At 42.4% G+C, this 22,964-nt stretch overlaps 1 protein-coding gene across 1 annotated transcript in view; it reads right to left on the minus strand.

Annotated features, from left to right (window-relative positions):
* Positions 1–22,964, minus strand: part of FAM120A (family with sequence similarity 120 member A) — a 104,114-nt gene that overhangs the window by 54,486 nt on the left and 26,664 nt on the right. Inside the window, exons 4-5 of the mRNA XM_082842586.1 lie at positions 10,675–10,803; positions 9,815–9,911 (exon numbers count right to left, since the gene is read on the minus strand). Of these exons, the coding sequence (XP_082698712.1) occupies positions 9,815–9,911; positions 10,675–10,803 (226 nt within the window). The remainder of the gene's footprint in view (positions 1–9,814; positions 9,912–10,674; positions 10,804–22,964) is intronic.

Here is a 22,964-nt window from a genome sequence, read left to right on the forward strand (position 1 = left end):
GACACTGGGAGCGAGCACTGAGGCTTGGGCCGTTACTCACTTCTTACTACCCCACAAGACTCATGAGCCTCAGAAGCCATGATCTGTTGGAAGATCCCATCTCAAGCGCCTGGTGCTCAAGTTGGAAATGCCATAGCTCGCACGAACAGGAAGCTTGGCCCAGCTTCCACTTTCCACTGAACAGAGATGGCTGTGGGACAAACAGCTGGGAATGGTGACGCTGGCACATGTGCATGTGGGGCTGGTGTCCCATCTACACACTTGTCCACACGCTCACATACACACAAATGTTCACCACACAGACACATGTGCACATTTGCCTGCCCTCACACACACAAGGAGACATTCCTGATCAAACAGTAAGTCCATGAGTTATGAACCTCTGAGTGTGAGATACGTGATGCCGTAACTGAAAGTCCCTTCTCAGGTGATTCTGAATTTTAGCCAGATTTTGGGTGAAAGAGTATTATGAAATCCACTTAAGCTCTAATACTGTAACTTAAATCACTGTAAAAAGTCTAGTATACAATCTCTTGTAGTTGACCTGCCATACTTAACTTCAGAGTAATAAGAATGAGAGACTGGACTCTTCAATTATGCAGCAGCATTCAAGTGAAGATGAACATTTATGTTTCACTCTATTTTTGGCCATTATATGCTACAAAATTCCTGAAAGCACAAACTTTCCTTAAAAAAAAAAAAACAAGAAAAAACAAAAAGAAAGAAACCCCCCAAAACGAAAACACACACAAAACTATAACTTAAAAGCAAAGATTTCCAAGGAAAGAACATTTTCTAAAATCATATTTCAATCACTGACCTCAAATAAACCTTTGAGAACCCACAGGACTAGTTACTATTCTATCATAACCTAGTCTATTAAGTGAATTAATTTGTCTACATTTCTCTGATGGCTGCAGGAATGCCTAATAAGCGAGGGCCTGCCTCTGCATACTGCATGCCTTCTTATAAATCAGTTCTTGTTCTCAGTGCCCTCGTGCAGCTAAGCAGAGTCATTGTCTGTCTTCTGTGTGACAAGGACATCTTTCTCAGAATTGACACCAGTTCAGAGTGGAGATTAACACCACCAGTTTCTCATTCTGTTCCTTTCACAAATACTTACTAAGAGAGGTAGGCCTTTGTTAGAAAAGTATGCAGAATGAAGACAGACGAAAGGGAAAAAAGTATTTAATTAGTATTTGAAAAATATTTTCATAATTAAAAAATATTTAAATATTAAAGACTTTGAGAATAAGAGAAAGAAAGCATGCATTGCAGCCCTTACGGCTGTGCTTAGTTAGCTGTGAACTCTCATAGATAAGACACTCTGTGCAGTATCCACTCCCTTGAATTACTTACTGTGCCTGTATGAAGCTAACCAGCTTTTCTCTAAATTAAAATAAGATTAAAAGAAGGAATGGTGTTAACCAAAAACTCTACTGAGAACTAGTCACCCCTACCCCTACCTAACAAATATTCATCTATTACTGGGCATGTTACTGTAAGATGTTACATTAAACAAACAATAGTAACAAAGTAATATTTTTTTAATTCTATAATTTAGATGGGTGCTGATGCATGATTTAAGTGTTACACAAAAAACATAGCTTTGAAAATTTAAAGAATAAATAAACTAATATATTCCCTACTACCAACACTAGTTTTCAATGCTTGCAAAAAAACAAAGTTTTCAAACTATGTTAACCATGTTTACATATTTACTCAATACCAATACTCTACAGAACTTAAGGTACAAAGTTATATGGAGAATTTTACATAATTTGTTTTCATCCTCTCCCAAACGAATAGCTTCCGAAGGCAAGCTAGTGTGGGGGACAGTGGGAACCAACAGGACACTGGTGTGGCCTATGAAGCCTGGTAGGCCGGGCATAGCCAAGGAGGCATGGGGGCTTTTGGGAAGGAGGAGACAGAAATCATCCCAGCTCTTAAGGACTGAACCTTGTCAGTTCCTAGTGAGTACCAACTCCCAAGAGCTCAGAGCTGGGGCAGCTGATGCCTACCTGGAGCCACAGTGCTGGCAAGGCCCCACAGGAAGAGTCAGAGGCCACTGTCCAGGAGAGAAGCCCTCACAATGGAAGGCTAAGTGTAGGGCAAATTAAAGTAAGATCATGAATAAAGCAAGTAGGCACCTGAAAGAATTATGAGCAATGAAAAAACTTAACCTAGGGAAGCACATTTCAGGTTAATATATCAATAAATAAGACCTTTCTGAGAACTAGAGCTGTTCAACAATGACAAGGGCTGCTTTGACTGCTTGATGGTTGGTGTAGGAATATACCATGGTCAGGAGGTATCCTGGTGCTTACACAGCATCCCTGGTTATCCAAATCTCTTCTGTCCTTGAGTTTGGATAGCATGTGTGGACCTCAAAGGATACAGTATTATTCAAATCCACGTGACACCTGAGTCTAGAAGAGCAAGAGTCTGAATAGTGAGAAACTTATCCCAAATTTTATCCAAATCTATTAAGTTCCTGAGTTCACTTAATCAGGTTTGAATCATAGGCGTTAAATAGCAAAAGAAAAGAACTCTTAAATTTCATTCAGCCACCTACATGGTTTTATAAGCCTATGATAAATCAAGACAAAGCAGTTTCTGTCCATCTGTGAATTCTAAAAAGCACAACCTAAAAGAAAAGTCTAAAGGCCTTTATTTGGAAGTCACTGATAAACTGAACTAGCAGTCCCCTTCTGTCACTGAATACTGAGAAGCCACCAACAGACCTGATGACAAGCTGTGCCCATCTCAGGAAGATACACCTTGCGTCTTTTAAACCAGACAGCAACTGAAAGGAGATGTATTTTCAGTTCTTCTAAAATGACCAATTTTCAGGTTTTTTAAAAAAAATGACCTTTCAAAAACCCTTAAGACCAGACAACCTATAGCACTGCATACCACATCAACTGAAATAAACTGACTAAAAACTGAATGAAAGGCCACAGGAACAGACTGAGAGAATCTACTGATCTACCCAGGAATCAAGGAGAAAGAATAAGTGGACTTCCTATTTAACATGATAGCATCTTAGCTTCTCTTTGGCAGCATCTGTTCTGTCAGACCCCTGGGGGCTTGACATCAATGCCATTTGCATTAGCTTTAAAAAGATAAAAATTGAAAAAGATGAACATGCACACATCTCAAAAACAGCAAGTACAGAATGAAGGTACAATACAGCATTTAATTAAAAATCAAAACACTATGACTTATTATTCCATATATGAGGTAAGGAACTATAAAAACCATTAGAGGGGGACAGACATGACTTTTAGAAAAGCCTAACGTAGGGCTTCCCTGGTGGTGCAGTGGTTGAGAGTCCGCCTGCCGATGCAGGGGACACGGGTTCGTGCCCCGGACCAGGAGGATCCCACATGCCGTGGAGCGGCTGGGCCCGTGAGCCATGGCCACTGAGCCTGCGTGTCCGGAGCCTGTGCTCCGCAACGGGAGAGGCCACAACAGTGAGAGGCCCACGTACCGCAAAAAAAAAAAAAAAGAAAGAAAAGTCTAATGTATTTCTTTAAAGACATTTGTTAAACCTGTTTAGTGGGTACCCTAATGCTCATGATACTATCCTTTGTATTTTTCAGTTACATTTAAAGCTTTCCATAATAAGAAAATTTAAGCAAAAACCTTGGAAAGAGTGGGTTTAGTAGTCAAAACTATAAGAATGAATATTATATAACTTGCCAAATTTCAAAAACTTATTAGTAGAGTAGAGCAACAGTATAATATCATATACTTGGTGACAAAAATTTTTTAAAGTGATCATTGTAACTAGAAAAACTAAAAATATTCTAGTGATGACTACAGAACATGGTTAAGTAGATTACAGCACATCCCCACTGTGGAACATTAGACAAGCTTTAAAAATACTAAGGCAAAAAAAAAAAATACTAAGGCAAACCTTTGTGAAGTTACAGGGAAGCTCCAAAGGCACACTGTTGGGTGGGGACAGGGCAAGTACGGTCAGGGCAAGTATGGGTCCTGCGGCCTGGCTACAGCCAGCACTTGCAGCAGGAGGCCTGTGCCACGCCTGCATAGTGAGCCTGGGCGCATGGACGATGGCAGGTGGACGAGGTCCTGAGGGCCATGTCACCTGGCGTAGGGTAGCAGCGACGCTGAGGAGTTCAACAGTTCAAGCAACAGGAGCAGTGTGGGCAGCGTTCTGATCTCTCTCACTTCTGCTCCCCAGACACATGTGTACATGCCATCGCCCTCTATTCTGGGCAGGTCACACTATGGACTCTGCATGACCTCTGTGTCCCACAGTGGACCCAAATGAGTGACCTTGGGTCCTGGAGACCTAACAGCCTCTTCTCATCAGCTGAGGAAGCCCAGCAGGTGCCACATCCTTCTTCACAGACTGTGTCTTCATGTTCAGGGGGGGACATTTCCTGACCATCCCCTCTCATGCTGGGAGTGTGTGTTGTTGGGAAGGTAGAGATGTATTTTCAAAAAGACTGTCAACACAACCTAGAAGCCCAGCAACAATCAACAGAACAGTTTGGTGAGCACTGTGCAGACTGTGTAGCCTCAGGAGCCCGCCTTCTCAAGACACCAGAAAGTGATGCCTTCCAGTAAAGCCATGGCTCAGAATGAGGGCCCACTGACTGGTCCTTGCTTCTCCCTTACACTTGAAGATGCACCTTTCTGAGCCCTGGTCCCAAGAGCTGTGGTCCAGGAGCACCAACTACGGAGTCTAATTGTTCCTGTTAAGACAGTAGGCATTTATGTTCTCTTGTAGATGGGTCACCAGAGGTTGGCACTGAAGTTTGCCATCTGGCATTTTGTGAATCAGGATCCTCTGACCCAGTCAGGTAGAATGTGGCCAGCCTTGGGGGCCTGTCAGGACACAGGCTGATGCAGGCCCCTGGCCTGGGCAAGCCCGTCCAGATAAAACACCCATGGGGCCTCTCTGCCAGCACCTAGGAAGTTTCTATAGCCAGAGGTCCTTTCTTTGTGGTCACTATGTAGAATTTGTTCTTTGCTTTAGCGGTGACAGCTCCTATTTCAATATGGTTCTCTTTGCACAATTCTCTATTATTTGTTCATGCTGGCCTGCTGCCCTGAGGGCTCCCTTGGTCCCCACCAGACCCCTACTCCTCTGTGCTCCAAGGGACCGGGGGTCACTATTACCTCCAACCTTCCTTCTACCTTCATAGCCCCCTCTCAGCTTTCATCATCCACCTAAAAGTTTAAGCATGTTCAAAGTTCCCTCCCATTTCAAGCCCCACCCTTTACGGAAGCAATTGGAGGTGGATTTGGAGGACTGGTGCTGGCCACCTACCCCACCCTCTTCCATATTTTACAGCACAGAAGAAGCCGCAAAGCTAAAAAACTATTTTTCCTAGGATCCCTTGCACCTCGTTGAGGATCACGCAGGCACCCGCACCTGCACGGGGTCTGGGAGCTGTGAGTGCCACAGAAGTCTCCCCCTCATCTCTGCTGACAATTGTTCTTGCCACGACTCCTATTCTGGCTGCTGCACTGCTCTCCCTGTGCCCCCAGCTCCACCTCCTTTCCCTGATCTGAGGTACACCATCTTAAGACCTCCATACAGAGGGCCCTCCACAGAAAACCTCCCCAGGGCATCTGACCTACTTCCGCTGCTCCAATGAGTACTCAGGGTACACACACAATAAAGAAAAGCAAGGGGACCATTAATACAAAATTCAGGGTGCCGGAGTACAGGGAACATGACCAGGAAGAGACAGGGATAGGGCTCTGATACTAGTAATATTCCACTGATGTTTGTTTTATTTACTGTACAAATATACTGTGTGTATGATAGTTTCAAAATAATTTACTGTACAAATATACTGTGTGTATGATAGTTTCAAAATAATTTAAGTTTTTACAATGAAAAAAATCTTTCAGTGAGCTTTCGTGGTCCAAAGTGTAAGTCTAAAATCTAAGGCCATGCATGGCCCGACAAGCATCACCTGACCATTCCTTCCCTTGCTTTCCTGTGCTCCAACCACATTCTTCTGTTTCTTCTACATCCTGTCCTCTCACCTCAGGACCTTTACACATTCTGTCTCCTCTGCACATATACTTCCTCTCTATCGTCATCTTGCTAAATTCCTACTCTACACTCAAACCTCACCTAAACATTAATTTAATTGAGCAGAACTAAACACTGGTTTAATCAAGTACTGTTTTAACCGGGTTGGTCTTCCGTGACCTTCCTGTTCACATTCCTGTATGATTCCTCGTCTCAATCACCTACAAGGGCAAGGATGACATCTGTCTTGTCTACCACCCTGTCCAACACTCAGCATAGTGCCTGGCAGGAAGTAAATACATCAAAGGCTCATTTACGTTTTTCAAAAAATTAATAGACTATTTTTTGAGCAGCTCAGCTTTACAGAAAACATAAGCAGAAAGTATACACCTTGCATTAGTGTGCTACATTTGTTACAACTGATGATCCAATATTGATGCATTACTATTAACTAAAGTCTATAGTTCACAGTAGGATTCCCTCTTGGTGTTGTGTATTCTATAGGTTTGGACAAACTTACAAGGACATAAATCCAGCATTATATTATCATAAGGAATATTTTCACTGCTCTAAAAATCCCATGCTTTGCCTATTTATTCCTCTCTCACCCTCAAACCCTGGAACCCCTGATCATCTTAATGTCTCCGTAGTTTTGCCTTTTCCAGCATGTCATATAGTTGGAATCATACAGTATGTAGCATTTTCAGATTGGCTTCTTTCACTTAGTAATGTACATTGAAGGTTTCTCCATGGGTTTTCATGGCTTAATAGTCAATTTCTTTTCAGCACTGAATAATATTCCATTGCCTGGATGTAGCAGTTTATTTATTCATTCACCTGGTGACGGATATCTTGGTTACTTCCATGTTTTGGCAATAATGACTAAAGCTACTATAAACATCCATGTGCAGGTTTCTGTGTGAACATAAGTATTCAACTCCTTTGGGTAAATACCAAGGAGCAGGATTACTGGATCTTGTGGTAAGAGTATGTTTGGTTTTGTAAGAAACTGCCGAACTGTCTTCAGAGTGGCTGTACCATTTTGTATTCCACCAGCAAGAAATGAGGATTTCTGTGTTCCACATCCTCACCAGCATTTGGTGGTGACAGTGTTCTGGATCTTAAGCTATTCTAGTAGGTGTGCAGTGAGAGCTCATCTATTTTTCACTGAGGAAGGCCAAGAGGACACAGTGCATGTTTCTTCAGACTAACAAGGCCTCTGTTTTATTTGCACAGCTTTCCACAAATACACTAGGATTAGTTCACGCCTACAGAGTCCACGTTCACAGACCTGAGGCGGGCCTCTAACATCTGTTATTTGTTATTTTTAAATTCTGCCAATGATTTTGGAGCACAGCTAAGGTTTAAGAACTACTTGTTCAACCAGGAAGCCAAATATTGCTGACAACTCAATTCTGACATATCTTACATTTAGACTGCAGATTCTTTGGAGATGGTGAACATTAAGTGCTATGATGGAAAGGAAAAAATTATAATCATATCTAGATCCCCCATTCCCAACACAGTGTTTCTGATACAGTAAATGCTTGAAAAATAATATTAATCTCACCTGTAACATTTTAAAAATCTATCTAGTAGATAATTCAGAAATATACATATATACAGATAGGTATTATATATTAAATATCCATAATCTATAATATGTTATATAATATAGATAATTTCTGGGAGTTCATAGTACAAAAATAGCATGGGCTGGAAAAAATTCTTTTTCCACCCTGAAAAAGACCACGCACTATGCAGACCAGGCCTCCCAGCAACGGGACAGGGAGCATGTGCACTTCCTTTGTAAATTCCACACCATCCAATAACAGTATGGAGATCTGAGGGTTTTTTCTCAATGCTGCAGAGAACCACAAACTCAGAAGGAAAAGCATGGAAGACACAGCAGTCACCCCCCAACGCCAGTCCACATGGGGTCTGGCCAGGAAGGTTTTTCTTTTGAAAATACAGAACCCTGAGGCCAATTAGGCTTCTGAAAACTGTTCTGTGGTAGAACCTAAAATTCTAGCCAGATTTAGAAACCTCTGGGTAGAGTCAACTCTCCTCATTTTTCTGTAAGATTTCTTCAAAACTCTACACATATTCCAGTTTCTAAAATGATTAATACAGACAGGGTCTAATGAACAAGAAAGTTATTTTCCAATATTGGTTCTTCAAAATTCTGAATGTGTTTTCCTGTAGAATAATATAATGAACTATGGTTGGAAAAGACCACTTACGACCTACCTATTACTTATAAGAATATTTTTGTGGAAAATATGTCTTAGGTTCTCACTTGGGATGCCAAGAAAGTATTTCCCCAACTCAGTGTTGCCTCTTCTACGCTCTTGATTTCCGTTTCAGTCATCACTCTCCATTTAGTGGGTCCCTAACAGCACATATAGATGAAATCAATGAGCACTTTCTCCAGATACTTTTATTTCTTTATACTTATCAGAAAAAAAAACAATAAAAGTGATTTTTACATTAATCTGTTTCTGCTGGCTCCAAATTATGTGTATCTAACCTGAAATAAACCTTCCTTCCCAATCTTGCCTCAACCTCTCTCAATTTCATCCCAATATTCCAGGCCATACACTGAACTCTACACTGCCCCAAACTTCCTGCCCTGTTGTAATTCTGTGACTGTGCTTTGTTAAGTCCCTTGCTGTACAATTCAGATTACTGCAACAGTCAGAAGCAATGGGAAATGCTTTATAGAAGGATTTGTAGGTAGTTATCACCTACATTAACCTGCTTGAAAACATCACCCTAAATACCCCAAATTCTTCACCAATTACACCACTGTTGTCCATAAACCACAGAGTGAAAGTGAATTCTAAGAGTATTGACTTCATTTATAAAATACTTACCTCATAATGTCCTTTGATGATTTAATAAGAACATGAAAGCACTTTATAGAACAGTAAATATTTTTAAGAAGTTCAAACTTAAACCTAATTTAAAACTCACCTTCCTCTTCAGAGCATCTTCCAAACTGTTATCAGCTCAGATAAATGCCAAATGTTAAGTCAAGTGTCTTTCTCTATCCTTTCTCTCCCCACATTTTCCTTCTCTTTAAATGTTCTAGTCCCAAGTATACTATAATGAATGTTTAAAGTACAGTTGTCATATGAGGACTAGAATGTCACTACAGACAATCTCAGGAACATGACTTCTTTCATTATATGAAATAAGCACAACTGAAACAACGGTTGGCAATATGATTTCTCATAGCTTTACTGCTCTGGAGCCTAAGAAAGGCAATCTCACTCAGGAAGGAGGTTGGTATTTAGGGTTAGTGCTTTACAACCTCCCATGAGATATTCACTATCAAGCAGCCTTCAGGCAAACAGTTTATAATTGTTTTTTATTCCCCAATTTCAAATCTCTGAGTGAAATTTGATATTTTGCCAAAAAAAGCAGCAAAAGGAGACACAAATCCACTGCATTTATGAAGGCACTTATAGATCCAGAGGGTCTTCTATGTCCTTGGTGCTCTCTGCAAGAGGACACCTCACAGACAGAGATGTCAGCATCACCGTCATCTGCTAGCCTTGGTCCTCATGGCTGCCTGCTCTTCTCCTCCAGTCTCATAAGTTTTCTCTTGCTCTTCAACACTTTCAGGAATTACCACTGAGTCTGCCCAGGAAGTTCTGCTATACTTATTTGTATAACTATAGAAATCTCAATTCAAAAGAATAAACCAACAAGGTTACTGGGTGAATATTTAAACCTCTTTGGTTATTGCATGGTCGGCATCCATCACAGAGGCTTTGAGTTACTTACCTAAGTAATGTGGTGGGTGAAATGCCATAGGCTTACTAGTCGCTGAATAATATCCAATTGCTCTCTTAAATCGAATAACTTTGTCATCTGTTCTAGACTGAAATAAACGCAGGAAAACCTTTGTAAATCAGTATGCCACTGGTCATGTGTATTAATATATTTTTATAATTCAGCACATGTATAATAATCTTCAGCCTTTCAAGCTAAATGAGAGTTCAGAAATGACATTAAAATCTTCAAGGAAAATCAACAGATTATCATTAAAGAAACAAATCGAACATTCATTCTCTTAGAGCAATGCACTTATCAGAGTCTGACATGGCAGTCAGGAGACCTGCGTTCTGGGATGCAGTCCTCCAACTTTTCCTTGGCCAGGTCTCTGGTGCTACCCAGAAAGGTTTTACTTTTCATCTCCAGCAAGTGGGGGAGCAGTTTTAGTTCTTCAGAGAGCAAACAGGAAGTCACACAAACTTCACCTCTTCTACTAACCCTGACCCCCCCTCACATCCTTACTTTCCAAAAAAGGAAGAAGAAATCCCTGATCATCACCTGAAGGGATGGACAAATCAGAGGTCCACAATTCCATTTGATTCGTCTGTCTTCTTAGTAGAAATCCCATTAAATTATGATGGCAAATCTAGGAGCAGCAGAGACCTTACCATTCATCTACCTCAATCCCTCCTCTGTGCAGGCCGGAGGGGAGGCTGGAGGAGCTAGGTGAGGTGCCAGCCCTCCTGGCTGGCAGAGGCCTGACAGCTGGGCAAGCACTCCTGGACACGGCTGGTGTGTGCCTCTCAAACCCCTTCCAAACCCAGCACACACCATAGCACAAAGCGCTACCCAGGAGCTTGTATTTGTACCTGAGAATGCTGGAAAACATCTTTAGCTATGGCATCCAAGTCCGAGGTATCCTGGATGTTGCGAACGTAGTCAGCCACAGCCTTGATCACCACATCACACGGTGGCAAGACCAGCTGGTGGGCCCGGACCTAAGGAGACAAGCACACGTGTCAATACACTAATTCTGAACACAGGCCCAGAAACTCCAGGTGATGTTTCCCTTCTAAGGGCCTGATTATTATCAATTTGTGATTTCTTGGCCCCAAGACTTTGGTGGTCTGAGAATCAAGCCCTGGATCTCCCTTTCAGTTGTTGAACTATAACTCAGCTCCTTCAACCTGGCTAGGTAAAAGAGCGTCTGACAGCCTTCCATTACTTCTGGGATGTCTGCAACCTGCTCATGTGAGCACGGCACAGAGAAGCCCTGGGCCACAGATGCTTCCTTTCTTTCAACACCAGGCACCAGGAGGCTGTGCTGGATGAATGCAGCCCCAAGCACCTGAGACCACTGCAAAAAGCCAAGGTAAGCTCTGAAGGGGAGGACAATGGTACCCCTGACTGCTGAGGGACATGTCTGGTGAAAGACACATGGAATAAAGTGTAGGAATATTTTCTATCCAAGAACAGTTGATACCAGGAAAAGGTAAGTAAGCAAATTTTTTTTAAAAAGGTTTGTTTGGGACTTTTTCATGAAAACTAAAAGAAAAAAGATACCTTAATTTAACAAAGCTAAGGTATGCCCATGTTCTTAGAAACAAAGATGAATCAGGTACTAACTCTGTTTATAAAACTTTTTTTAATTGAATGACAGTAGGAAATGACATTTTATTTCCTATTTAGTCACAAAGATCATAAAGATAAAAAAGATGGCAAAAACATCTAAAGGCTTTGTGTTTCCAGAGCTGTGCACTCCTGCCCACCACACCTATGAATGTGGTACGTTACATGGCAGGAGGGGGTAGGTTGGCTGTCTGCTAACCTCAGGCCAAGCCTGTTACCCTGGATTATTCAGATGGGCCCAATGTCATCACAGGACCCTCTAATGTAGAAAGGAAGGCAGAGGAGCAGGTTTCACACATGAGGTAGAGCAGGACTCCATCGGCCATTGCCAGCTTTGATGATGAAGGAAGGGCCATGAGCCATGGAATGCAGCACCTACAGATGCTGGAAAAGGCAGGAAACTCTCCCTGGAGCCTCCAGAAGAAACATTCTCCCTGGCCCTGCTGATACCTTGATTTTAGCCCAGTGAGACCCACTTTGGTTGTGACCTCTAGAACTGTAAGATATTATTTGCTGTTTTAAGACACCAAACATAAATAAATAAAAAAGGAAAGAAAAAACAAAAAATATTAAGAAATAGAATGGAAGAACTTCTGGAAAAATAGATATTTATACTATTAGGGTATCATCATGCAAAGTTTCAGATGCACATGAGTATATTCAATTTCTCTTTAGAAAAGCAATTTTTTTTTTTTTTTTTTTGGCTGTGCCGCACAGCATGCGGGATCTTAGTTCCCCGACCAGGGATCAAACCCGCGCCCTCTGCAGTGGAAGCACAGAAATTTAACCACTGGACCACCAGGGAAGTCCCAAGCAATGGTTTTCTTCTGAAATAATGTTTTCTGTGTTTGAAAATGTTAGCTGCTCTGTCTCCTAGGGAAGCATTTATCTCCTTGCTCTGGTCAGTGTTTGGTGAAGGTAAATCCCATCACAATGAACTCCAGGGAACTAGTAAAATGCCTGAGGCTGCAGACCACAAGCACATTCCTAGAAACCCAATTCCCCCTCTGCAGAATGAAAAACTACTGACACACACACGCCCCATGAAGAAGAGGTCCCTGGAACAGTGCGTTCCAGCCAGTCTGGGAGAAATGGAAATTCTGTCCACTCCCCAACTTCTGGGGTGTTTAATAGTCCCACAGCCATGACAGGGAGGAGGGCCAGCTGGTGGCAGCCCCAGGAATGAGGAGTCAGGACAGAAACCCTGAGCTGTCCTACCATCGACATTTCCCCCCTGGTGAGCACATTCCACAGGGAAGGGGACAGCCTTGCCTGAGGAGAGTCTGCAATGGCCAGTGGCCTCCAGGCCCTTGGACAACCCCCTCTCTGGGCCTCGACTTTCTGTCTCTAACTACAGTTTGAGACTAGTTGCCCAAAGAATTCCCCCTGGCAGTCTGAAAGCCTAGGGTTACCTCATTATGTTGCATACAGCACTGGAAAGGCCGGCCACTGTAGAAGGAGTTTATATATAGAACAAATGATGATTAACATGGTTAGAACAGAATTTACTGGGTACATAGATGTCCAAAATATGAAAAGGGCTTTCCTCCAGCAGTTGGGAGCTAATGTGGTAGTGCAGGCAGCCTCTCCCAGCGTGTGCACCCTGACTCCGGGACACCACAGACGACTGGGCAGCCGCATACTGTCCCATCCCACCTCAAGTGAAAATGACAGAGTCTGTCACTTTGGTTCCTGTGGATATCCTCGTCTTCACTACCCCCACTCCCCACAACACTAAGGCTATAAAATCCTTGAAGTGAGCAGATCCTATAATTAGAGGGCCCCTAAATCCTTCTGAGAGGCTAATGACCACCACCCTGAAACGGCATCCTTTATAATTTCCCATGGCCCGGACTCCTCCCTCACGCCCCACCACCCCGCATTCCCCCAGCTTCATTCCTAATCCAGCCTTCCAAATCCAACTCAGGGTGAGCACCCACATCTTCCTCTGAGACTGTTGGTGCTACTGCTCCCAAGCTACAGCTTGGCTGCTCTTTAAATGCAAGTGATTATGAAAACAAAGTTTCACATAATATCACTGCTGAAGCAGAAGAACCTGATCCACTTCACTGCCATTTGGAAAAGAGCAAAGCGAAAGGATTACAGATCTTGGCAATTTTCAGGAAGAAAACTAGAAACCTGATTTGATCGACATTCACTTGTGGGTAAGGTATCATTCTAGAAAATAAGAATACGGAGCTGCTCCCCAGGGTCTTGACTTCAAGATGCTCACTTTCTTATTGGAGAAAAAATGCTGAGCAGACTCCAACAGGGCCCTCAGAGGACACCCTGGAGGACTCATGGCCCAGCGGAGGAGGGAGAAAGGCTTCTGCATCCTCTGTGGTTCTCAGAGTGCAGGCCCTGAGATCCAACCCAGTGCCGTCTTGCAGCCCCCAGACCAACGAAAAGAGTTGTGTGAGGGGGCTCTGGCGGTTTGTTGTAGGAAGCCCTCCAACCACTGGATCACTGAACACATCCTGAGGACTAGTATCTTCTACAGGAGTCAAGAGTAAGGAAAACATTTAAACACCACAACCGTTATGGCTATGCCCTGAGAGTCTTGAAAAGTTATGACGTGTATCCGTATCTTGTATACATTTGCCTGAATATAGCTGTGAAAAGGACACTAAAATGCAATTAATCACAAACAATGCTAAATGGGAGCTCTGCAGGGGGAAACTGTTATGCAGATATACTGAAGGATTTAATGGATTTGAATTTAAAGTATTTAAAGTATTAAGTGTCAACAAAGAAAAATTCCATCACTGTTTTATGAGCAAGGGTCACCAGTAGGCTCACAGGGAAAGGAGGGCAGGCCTGGGCTCCCTCCTGCAGAAGTGTCTGCATCCAGCTGGGGCTGTACTGTCCTGTGATTGAGTTCTTCTAGACTATATGCCACACACTGCTCTCAGCATGCATCACTTCATTTAATCCGCAAAACAATGCTGTGAAGTGTACTCTTAAATGTACTCCCCATTTGACAGAGGAGTTCATTCAGGCACCCATATGAGCCAACGAGGTGAGTAGCTGGGCCACTGCCTAACCTGCAGACTGCACACCTGGCCACCACACTCTGGTCTAGTCGTCTCTAAATTATGCCTCTTTTAGCATTAAATGTCCTTTTCTATGAAATGATGGTAGACGGCGAGTTCCTCTTTCCTCTAACATTCTTATTTAGAATAATTAAAAGTTGGTAACACAACAGTAGCCCTCCCAACTTTTGTTTTCCCCAACAGATCCGTGAAACCCAAACCCCTGTTGTCGATGAAAGGAGCTACAGAAAGATTTTCAAAAGGAGAGGTATGAAATCAGGCCTGAGTTCCAGACACACGGAGGATGGGCATGAAGGCAGAGGAACAAAGGAGGGAACATTAGCAGCTCCTGTGTAAACCTAAGTAACGATAACACAGGTGGTCGAGAAGGATAGGATCAGCAAGTTGGGAAAGGTCAGATGTAGAGAGTCAGATGCAGAGACGAGAAGAATCAAAGATAATTCTCAATTTCTAACCTGATGACTGCAGGGACAGTGGTATCACTAGCGGGAAACAAAATACAGGACGATAAACCTATGTAGAGAAGGTGATGACATTTCTAAGTTAGAAACATCAAATTTGGTGCACAGGTGCAGTGCCCAAGTGGAGATGACTTGGTGGACAGTGGGATACACCCTGCGGTTCAGGGAAGGGGTCTCTTGGGAGAAGTACACTGGAGTCATCAACATAGTAGTTGAAACCTTAAGGGCAGATGAGATGTGCCAGAAAGAAAGTGTGAGGATCACAGCAAGGTATAGAGATGGATCCTAGGGAATGCACATGCAACCAGAGGAAGCCAGCTCACACGAGAGACAAGGAAAGGATGTGGAAATAAGGAATACAGAACAAAGCTGGGGTCTGGGAATCAAGGCAGGAATTTCCCAGAGGGGTGAGGAGAGCAGGATGACTGACAGTGTCAAGTGCTCCAGAGAGGCTGAAAATCATTTGACAAAGCATTTGTCAAATCCACAGCCTTGGACAAAGACCCAACTGTGTCCACCAGAAATCGGGGGGGAGGGGCGCAGGGGGCAGTGAGGGTGGATTAAGCTGTTGGGGACATTATGGAAGGCTGCCTTCGGGAGATTCGAGGATGAAAAAGAGAGTTAGGAGAATATGGGAGACTAGACCACATTTACAAACTGAGGGCCAACGACCAAAAGAGGGGGGCGTCTACACAGGAGCAAGGAGTTGATTGGACGAAGTAACGCAGGGCTCCCTGGATGTGTTCAGTGACAACAGCTCAAGAATGTCAGGATAGTCTAGTCTCAGGAAGTAAAATGGGCCTGGATGAAGAAGAATGAAAACAGGGGAACGAGAAGCTGAGGACTCTCACCATCCTCGGATAAAGGATCTCTCTGTAAGAGAAAGCGTGAAACTGAAGAGAGGTCTGAAGAGATGATGAATGTTGAAGATAAATATTAAGGAGAATAAAAGGATTAACTGCTGACACTGATAGTTTGGTTGAAGTTGGAGACCATAATTTTAAAAATCAGTTTTACTGAGAAATTTTACTTAAAGTAAAATTCATCAATTTTAAGCACATAATTCACTGAGCTCTGATAAATGCATTCATTAGTGTAACCACTGCCATAATTATGAAGTGTTACATTTCTATCACCTCAAATAGTTCCCTGTGCCCCTTCCCATCATAGCCCTAGGCAACCACTAACCTGCTTTCTATCACCATACTTTTGCCTTTTCCAGGGTTTTACATAAAATCAATCATATGTATTTCTTTGGTGTTTGACTTTTCACTTAAGATAATGCTTTTAGGATTCATACATATTATAAGAAAGTTGTTGGTTCCTTTCACTGCTATCAGCATGTCATTGTATGACTGCCCCACAATTTATTCAACCATTCACCAGCTGACTACTGCTTGGTGTGTTTGAGACTACAATGGATAAAGCTGCCAGGACAGTCAGGTTCAATTATTTTTGTGAACATAGGATTTCATTTCTCGTGAGTAAATGTCTAGCAGCGGGATTGCTGGGTTATATGGTAGGTATAAGTTTAACTTTGTAAGAAACTACCAGACTGTTTTCAAAGTGACCATTCTGGATTCTGCTTCCCAACAGCCACATCTCAGAGCTATGGGTGCTGCCACACACTGACACTTGGCATCATCTGTCTCCTTCATTTGGCCCATTCCAGTGGTCAGGTAGTGTAGCTCATGATGGCTTTAATTTGCATTCCCTAATTCCATGGAGCATCTCTTTGTGTGCTTACTGAATATTCTGTAAAACGTCTGTTCAAAATTTCACCCATCTTTTTTTGTTGTTGCGTTGTGTATCTTCTTATTGTGTTGTTCTTTACACATTCTGGATACAAGTCCTTTACCAGAGACAATATTCTGCAAATAGCTCCTCTCCCACTGTTGTTGCTTGCTTTTCATTTTCTTAACTAAGAAATCTTTGACTAACTCAAGGTCATAAAGATCCTCTCTTATATTTTCTTCTAGAATAATTTTTATATTCTTTTCATTTTTGCATATGGATATCCAGCTATTGTAAAAACTAACCCTTCCTCAGTTAGTTACTTAGGGCCTTCTGGTGAAAATAATTAAATATATATATGGGTCTATTTCTGGACTCTGTTCTGCTCCACTGATCTGTTCAACTACCCTTATGTCAGTACCACACTGAGTTGATTATTATAGCTTTAAAGTGAGTCTAATACTAAGTCCTTTCACTTTGTTCTTCCTTTTCAACATCTCTGATGCTATTCTAGGTCCTTTGCAATTCCACATGAATTTTAAAATCAGTTTTTCAATTTCTACTTAAAAAAAAGCTTGCTTGGATTTTGATTGGGATGCAGTAAATCTATATAACAACAGAATCTTTTGAGCCATAAACACACACATTTCTTCATTTATTTAGATCTTTTTAAAATTAGACCATAAGTTTACAGTGGCATCCATTAGCTGTGTGGTTCTCAAATCTTCTCTAGATAGTACCTATCTAGGGTGGAGGGGTCTGCTGGGCAGGTGAGATGGAAGAAGGAGCAAGAGAAGGGTGATGTTGGTACAACCAGTTCAAGATGACCCACCAAGAGGTCCAGGCCAGCTAGGGAAGAAAGAAACAGTGAACAAATAAATGGGCAGAAGGCCCCAGGACGGGCAAAAGAGCCAAGTGTCAGCTTATGAGAATACTAAAGATAGAAGCAATGGAGACAAAAGGGAGAAGGGATATTAAAAGTGTACGATAGGAAATGGAGCTCTTCTGGGAGAAGACCCAGTATATGACTCTGGGTCTAGAAGGCTGCAGTAGAGTAGACACTATTTTACTGGAGACAATATGCAGCCAAGTTGTCTGTGGGTAATCTCCAGGATGCTGACCTTGCCTGAGTCTCAGAAGAGTTATCAAAGGACACCATTATGAAAGTAAAACGACAACCCACAGAATGGGAGAAAGTGTTTGCAAATTATGTGTCTGATAAGAGACTTGTATACAGAATATATTTTCTAAAAACTCTTACAATGCATTAATAAAAAATTTTTAAATGGACAAAAGATATGAATAGACATTTATCCAAAAAAGGTAAACAAATGGACAGTGAGCACAGGAAAAGGTGCTCAACATCATTAGTCATCAGAGAAATGCAAATCAAAACCACATCACACCCATTGCAACAGCTAAAAATAAAACAACAGACAATAACAAGTGTTGACGAGGTTGTGGGAAAGTCAGAAACCTCACACATAGCTGGTAAGAGCATAAGCAGTGTAGCTACTGTGGAAACCAGTCTGGTAGTTCCTCAAAATGTTAGGCATAGAATTACCATATGACCAGCAATTCCAGTCCTAGGTATACACCTGAGAGAAATGAAAACATGTCTACACAAACACTTGTACTTGAATATTCACACAGCATCACAAAGCCAAAATGTGGCTGAACAACCTGAATGTCCACTGACTGATGAATGGATTAAACATGGTAGGTATACCCACACGACAGACTATTATTTGGCCATAAAAAGAAAAAATGAAGTGCTGATACATGCTACAGTGTGGATGAACCTTGAAAAAACATTATGCTCAATGAAGGAAGCCAGACACAAGAGGTCATATAATTCCACTTATATGAAATGTCCAGAAGAGGCAAATCCATAGAGGAAAAAGTAGATTAGTGGTTGCCAGAGGGTAGAAGAGGGGGAGAAATGGGGAGTGACTGTTAACAGATAAGGTACTGGGTTTCTTTTTGAGGTGATGAAAATATTTTAAAATTAGACAGTGATGATGGTTGCACGAACTCTGTGAAAGCTAAAAACCACTGAATTGTATACTTTAAAGTAGATTTTATGATATGTCATTATATCTCAATAAAACTGTTATAAAAAGAAAATTTAAAAAACACTCTAACCAAGAATGGCAATTTGGAAGTAAACTACCAGCAAACCCCAATTCTGTCACATGTCGTTCTGGACCCAGATTGGGCTAGTCTCAAGAAAAGTGACATCTCCGGTTGAGCCGCCTAGGAGTGCTCAGAGCAGACAGACCACTGGCAAGGTGAGGGGTGTATGTGTGCGCACCCAAGACACAGGGTCGGGAAACTGCCAAAAGAGCCACATTTCCAAGAGAAGTGATCTCTTGCAGTCAGAGTGATGGAGAAGGCCTACTTATAAACAAGGCGGAGATTCTGGACCCACAGGGGAGGAAATATGCTTGACAGTGTCTGCACACATTTTTGAAACTGAGAATATGCCACTTATTTAACATAAAACTAGAAGATTCCAGGTCATGAGAAGAAACAGAGAAAGCAAAAATACCCTAGTAAGCTTCTTTTTGTTTCATTGACCCTATCACTCACCACCCCAGGAATCAGAAGTCGGGCACTATAAACACTCTATCTTTCAAATTGCATTTGGACCGCGAATCTCCCCTCCTCTGGCTAGGTCATGCATTTCAGCTCACTCGGAAGAATTCTGCCCGCAGGCCCAGGGCAGGCCCAGTCCCTCAACAGCAAGGAGCTAAACTGAAAGCAATCCTGTAACACCTAGGGAACACAAACCCTTCCCATGACTCTGTCCCTCCTTCCCAGCAAAGTGACCTGTGATCCACCCACAATCTGTAAAACAGAGACAGAAAAGCTGTTCTTGAGTCCCAGTGATTTCAGCAGATTCCTCAGAATGCCAACCTTTCCATCTTCACTTTACTTATTTAATATTTATTTATTTATTTATTTATTTTTGATGTGGACCATTTTTAAAGTCTTTACTGAATTTGTTACAATATTGCTTCTGTTTTATGTTTTGGTTTTTTGGCCCTGAGGCATGCGGGACCTTAGCTCCCTCACCAAGGATTGAACCCGCACCCCCTGCGTTGGAAGGCGAAGTCTCAACCACTGGACCGCCAGGGAAGTCCCCCATCTTCACTTTAAAACCAAATGGGGACAGGGAAGGAAGCTCTGATGGGAAGATATAAACAAGCAAAAATCTTTTGAGTTCAGTCTTTTATTTTCCATTTAAGGATATCCACATATAAATTTTAAATGAGCAAAGAATAAGACTTCTTACTAGAAGCAAGTTTCCACGACCTAAAAGCTTAAAGCCCAGTACCATGAATCTGTGCACTGAAATTCCAGACTGTTAAGAATGTGCAGCTCACTGAATGCATGATGATGATGACATAATAATAATAATACTAGCAGGATGTACATTTAAAAACAATTCTGGAGTAACAAATATCAATCTGTTAAAAGTGGTTCTCTTCCAGGAGTGCAATTATAAATAGCTCTCACTTCCACAATGCATAATGGTTGAATTTTTCAACCTTCCAGGCCCCTAACGTTATTTTCTCTAGAGCCCGAAAAGTCTTTAGATTTTAGGAAGTACTTCTTAGCTCTTATGAAACTACAGGATGACTTTTTGAGAAAGGAATATATTGAGTTAACTTCAATTAACACTAACATGCAAGCAGGAATTCCTTCTTTGGAAGGTCTTAAGTGCCCAAACTGCCACCCCTTGCAATGCCTTAAAACAGCAGTCCCCAACCTTTTCGGCCATCAGGGACCGGTTTCCTGGAAGACAATTTTTCCACAGACAGGGAGGGGGATGATTTCAGGATGATTCAAGTGCATTGCTGTTACTGTGCACTTTATTTCTGTTATTATTACATTTATATAATGAAATAATTATACAACTCACCATAATGCAGAATCAGTGGGAGCCCTGAGCTTGTTTTCCTGCAAATAAGGAGCACACAACCTAGATCCCTAGCATACGCAGTTCACAGTAGGGTTCGCGCTCCTATGAGAATCTAATGCCGCAGCGGACCTGATATGACGAGGAGCTGAGGCGGTAATGTGAGTGATGGGGAGCGGCTGTAAATACAGTTGAAGCTTCACTCGCTCACCCGCCGCTCATCTCCTGCTGTGTGGCCCGGTTCCTAACAGGCCACAGACCGGTCTGTGGCCCGGGGATTGGGGACCCCTGCCTTAAAAGGTGGAACTCAGAATAATTGAAGCCCATCTTTCTATTCATGCACAATTTTTATACTCAACTTTCCTTCAAAAAGGATCCCAGAAAGTCTGATCATCAATCTCACTCTAGTAAGCTTGCATAGTACGTTAGATATACCATAAAACTCAAAATGCCTGAAATCATGCTGCTCTTCTCTCTGGCAGCTGGCTCCAGTGTGAGACCCAGACAGGGGCCACGTATGGTGGATATGAAGATCACTGGTTGGCTGGACACTGATCACAGCAGGTGCAGCTGCTACCCGCTTCCCCTTCAGGGAAGCCAAGAGAGAGGAGATCCTTTGAGTCCAGGCTTCATCCTGAGGGCCCACTGTGAGCCTTGCCATGTGCCCTGACCTTGGGAATGCTGGGGTTGCATGGACTGCATGATGAGACATAGATGGCTCTTCTGTCCACCTCCACGTTCCTAGGGACCCTAACATGCTACTCACCCAGAACCATACTCCCTCCTCCCCGGGGTCAATTGCCACATCCTGTCCCTAAAGACATTGGTAAAAAGGATTACTCAGTGACTTCTGGTGGCAGGTAAAAAATATAAAGTTAGAGATAACTTTGGTAAAACTCTAGGTAAATTTAAAACAAAACGTTACTAATCTGACCTGACAGACTGCCCTGGTATACAGCTGCCTCAGGGAAAAGATAATGCTGGTAAAGGAAGGTGACTTGGGACTTCCCTCGTGGCACAGTGGTTAAGAATCTGCCTGCTAATGCAGGGCACACGGGTTCGATGCCTGGTCCAGGAAAGTCCCACATGCTGCAGAGCAACTTAGCCCATGCACCACAACTACTGAGCCCGTGTGCCACAACTACTGAAGCTCACGTGCCTAGAGCCCATGCTCCACAACAAGAGAAGCCACTGCAATGAGAAGCCCACGCACTACAACGGAAGAGTAGCCCCCACTCACCGCAACTAGAGAAAGCCCGTGCGCAGCAACGAAGACCCGACACAGCCAAAAATAAATAAAATTTAAAAAAAAAAAAGGAAGGTGACTAAAAATAAGTGAACCTGAAGGTAGGGTTATATAAATAAACACTAAAGACTATTTAAATCAGAAAGAGAGATGTACAAGAGCTAGCACTTAGATCTTTGAGAAGAGGCAGAAGCAAGCAAGGGGGCTTTCAAGGACATATTTTAATTTAATTGGACACATAGAGGGAGAAGGAGTTCAAGAGAAACCAGCACCTGCCTGGCCTGGGGCTGATGGGCAGAGCTAGGCCTGGGGGGAGTGGCGGGGGGGAGGCAGTGTGCCAGGGGAGGGGCACACTGCCTGCTTGCCACAATTGGGGTGGTGGTATAGAGAGACCAAAATAGAACCTGATTAGCTGTACAGGAGAACAACACATGTGGGAGGTCTGGGGAGAGGAAAGGCGAGCATAAAACTTGCAAAGTAGCCTGTCCAACGTGAAGGAAATGGTGAAGGGACTCCGGGGCCGGAAGTACTTGGGGGGGTCATGAATGACTGATGGGGATAAAAACCTGAAATACATGAAACTGAATATGAAGTTTAGGAACACAAAAACCATTAAAATGAATACAATGGTTGAAATGTTGACAGGGCTAAGATTATGGTATTACATGTTAAGGGGTGATTTGAATTTATTAGATAATAAGTTCATATAACACCAACCCTCTGTGAACAATAAACTAGTAGATACGACTTTGGTGAAACACTGGCAAAATAAAGGATGATAAAAGGAATGCTTGAACTTGGGTATGCAAAATCAGGTATCCTTAAAAGCTGTGTATACAACATACTGTGTTAAAAAGGAACAAACAAAAATCATAAGGAAGTTTCATAAACAACAACTAACCAAATTTTCAAAAGATGTAGTTAGTTTTATTACTGTGAAAAAGAAGAGACTAAAAAAGCAGATGGGATACAGATAATTCTATACAGTAGTAATGTTCATGAGAAAAAAACCACATTCAATATCCCACAGTCTTTGTTAAAATGATTAAAACGATGCTACACACAGAAAACTATGTATAAAAGGTCAAAACATAAAAGTTATGCAATTTTT

The sequence above is a fragment of the Leucopleurus acutus genome (genome assembly GCF_964270905.1).
Source record: "Leucopleurus acutus genome assembly, chromosome: 7".
Taxonomy (NCBI): domain Eukaryota; kingdom Metazoa; phylum Chordata; class Mammalia; order Artiodactyla; family Delphinidae; genus Leucopleurus; species Leucopleurus acutus.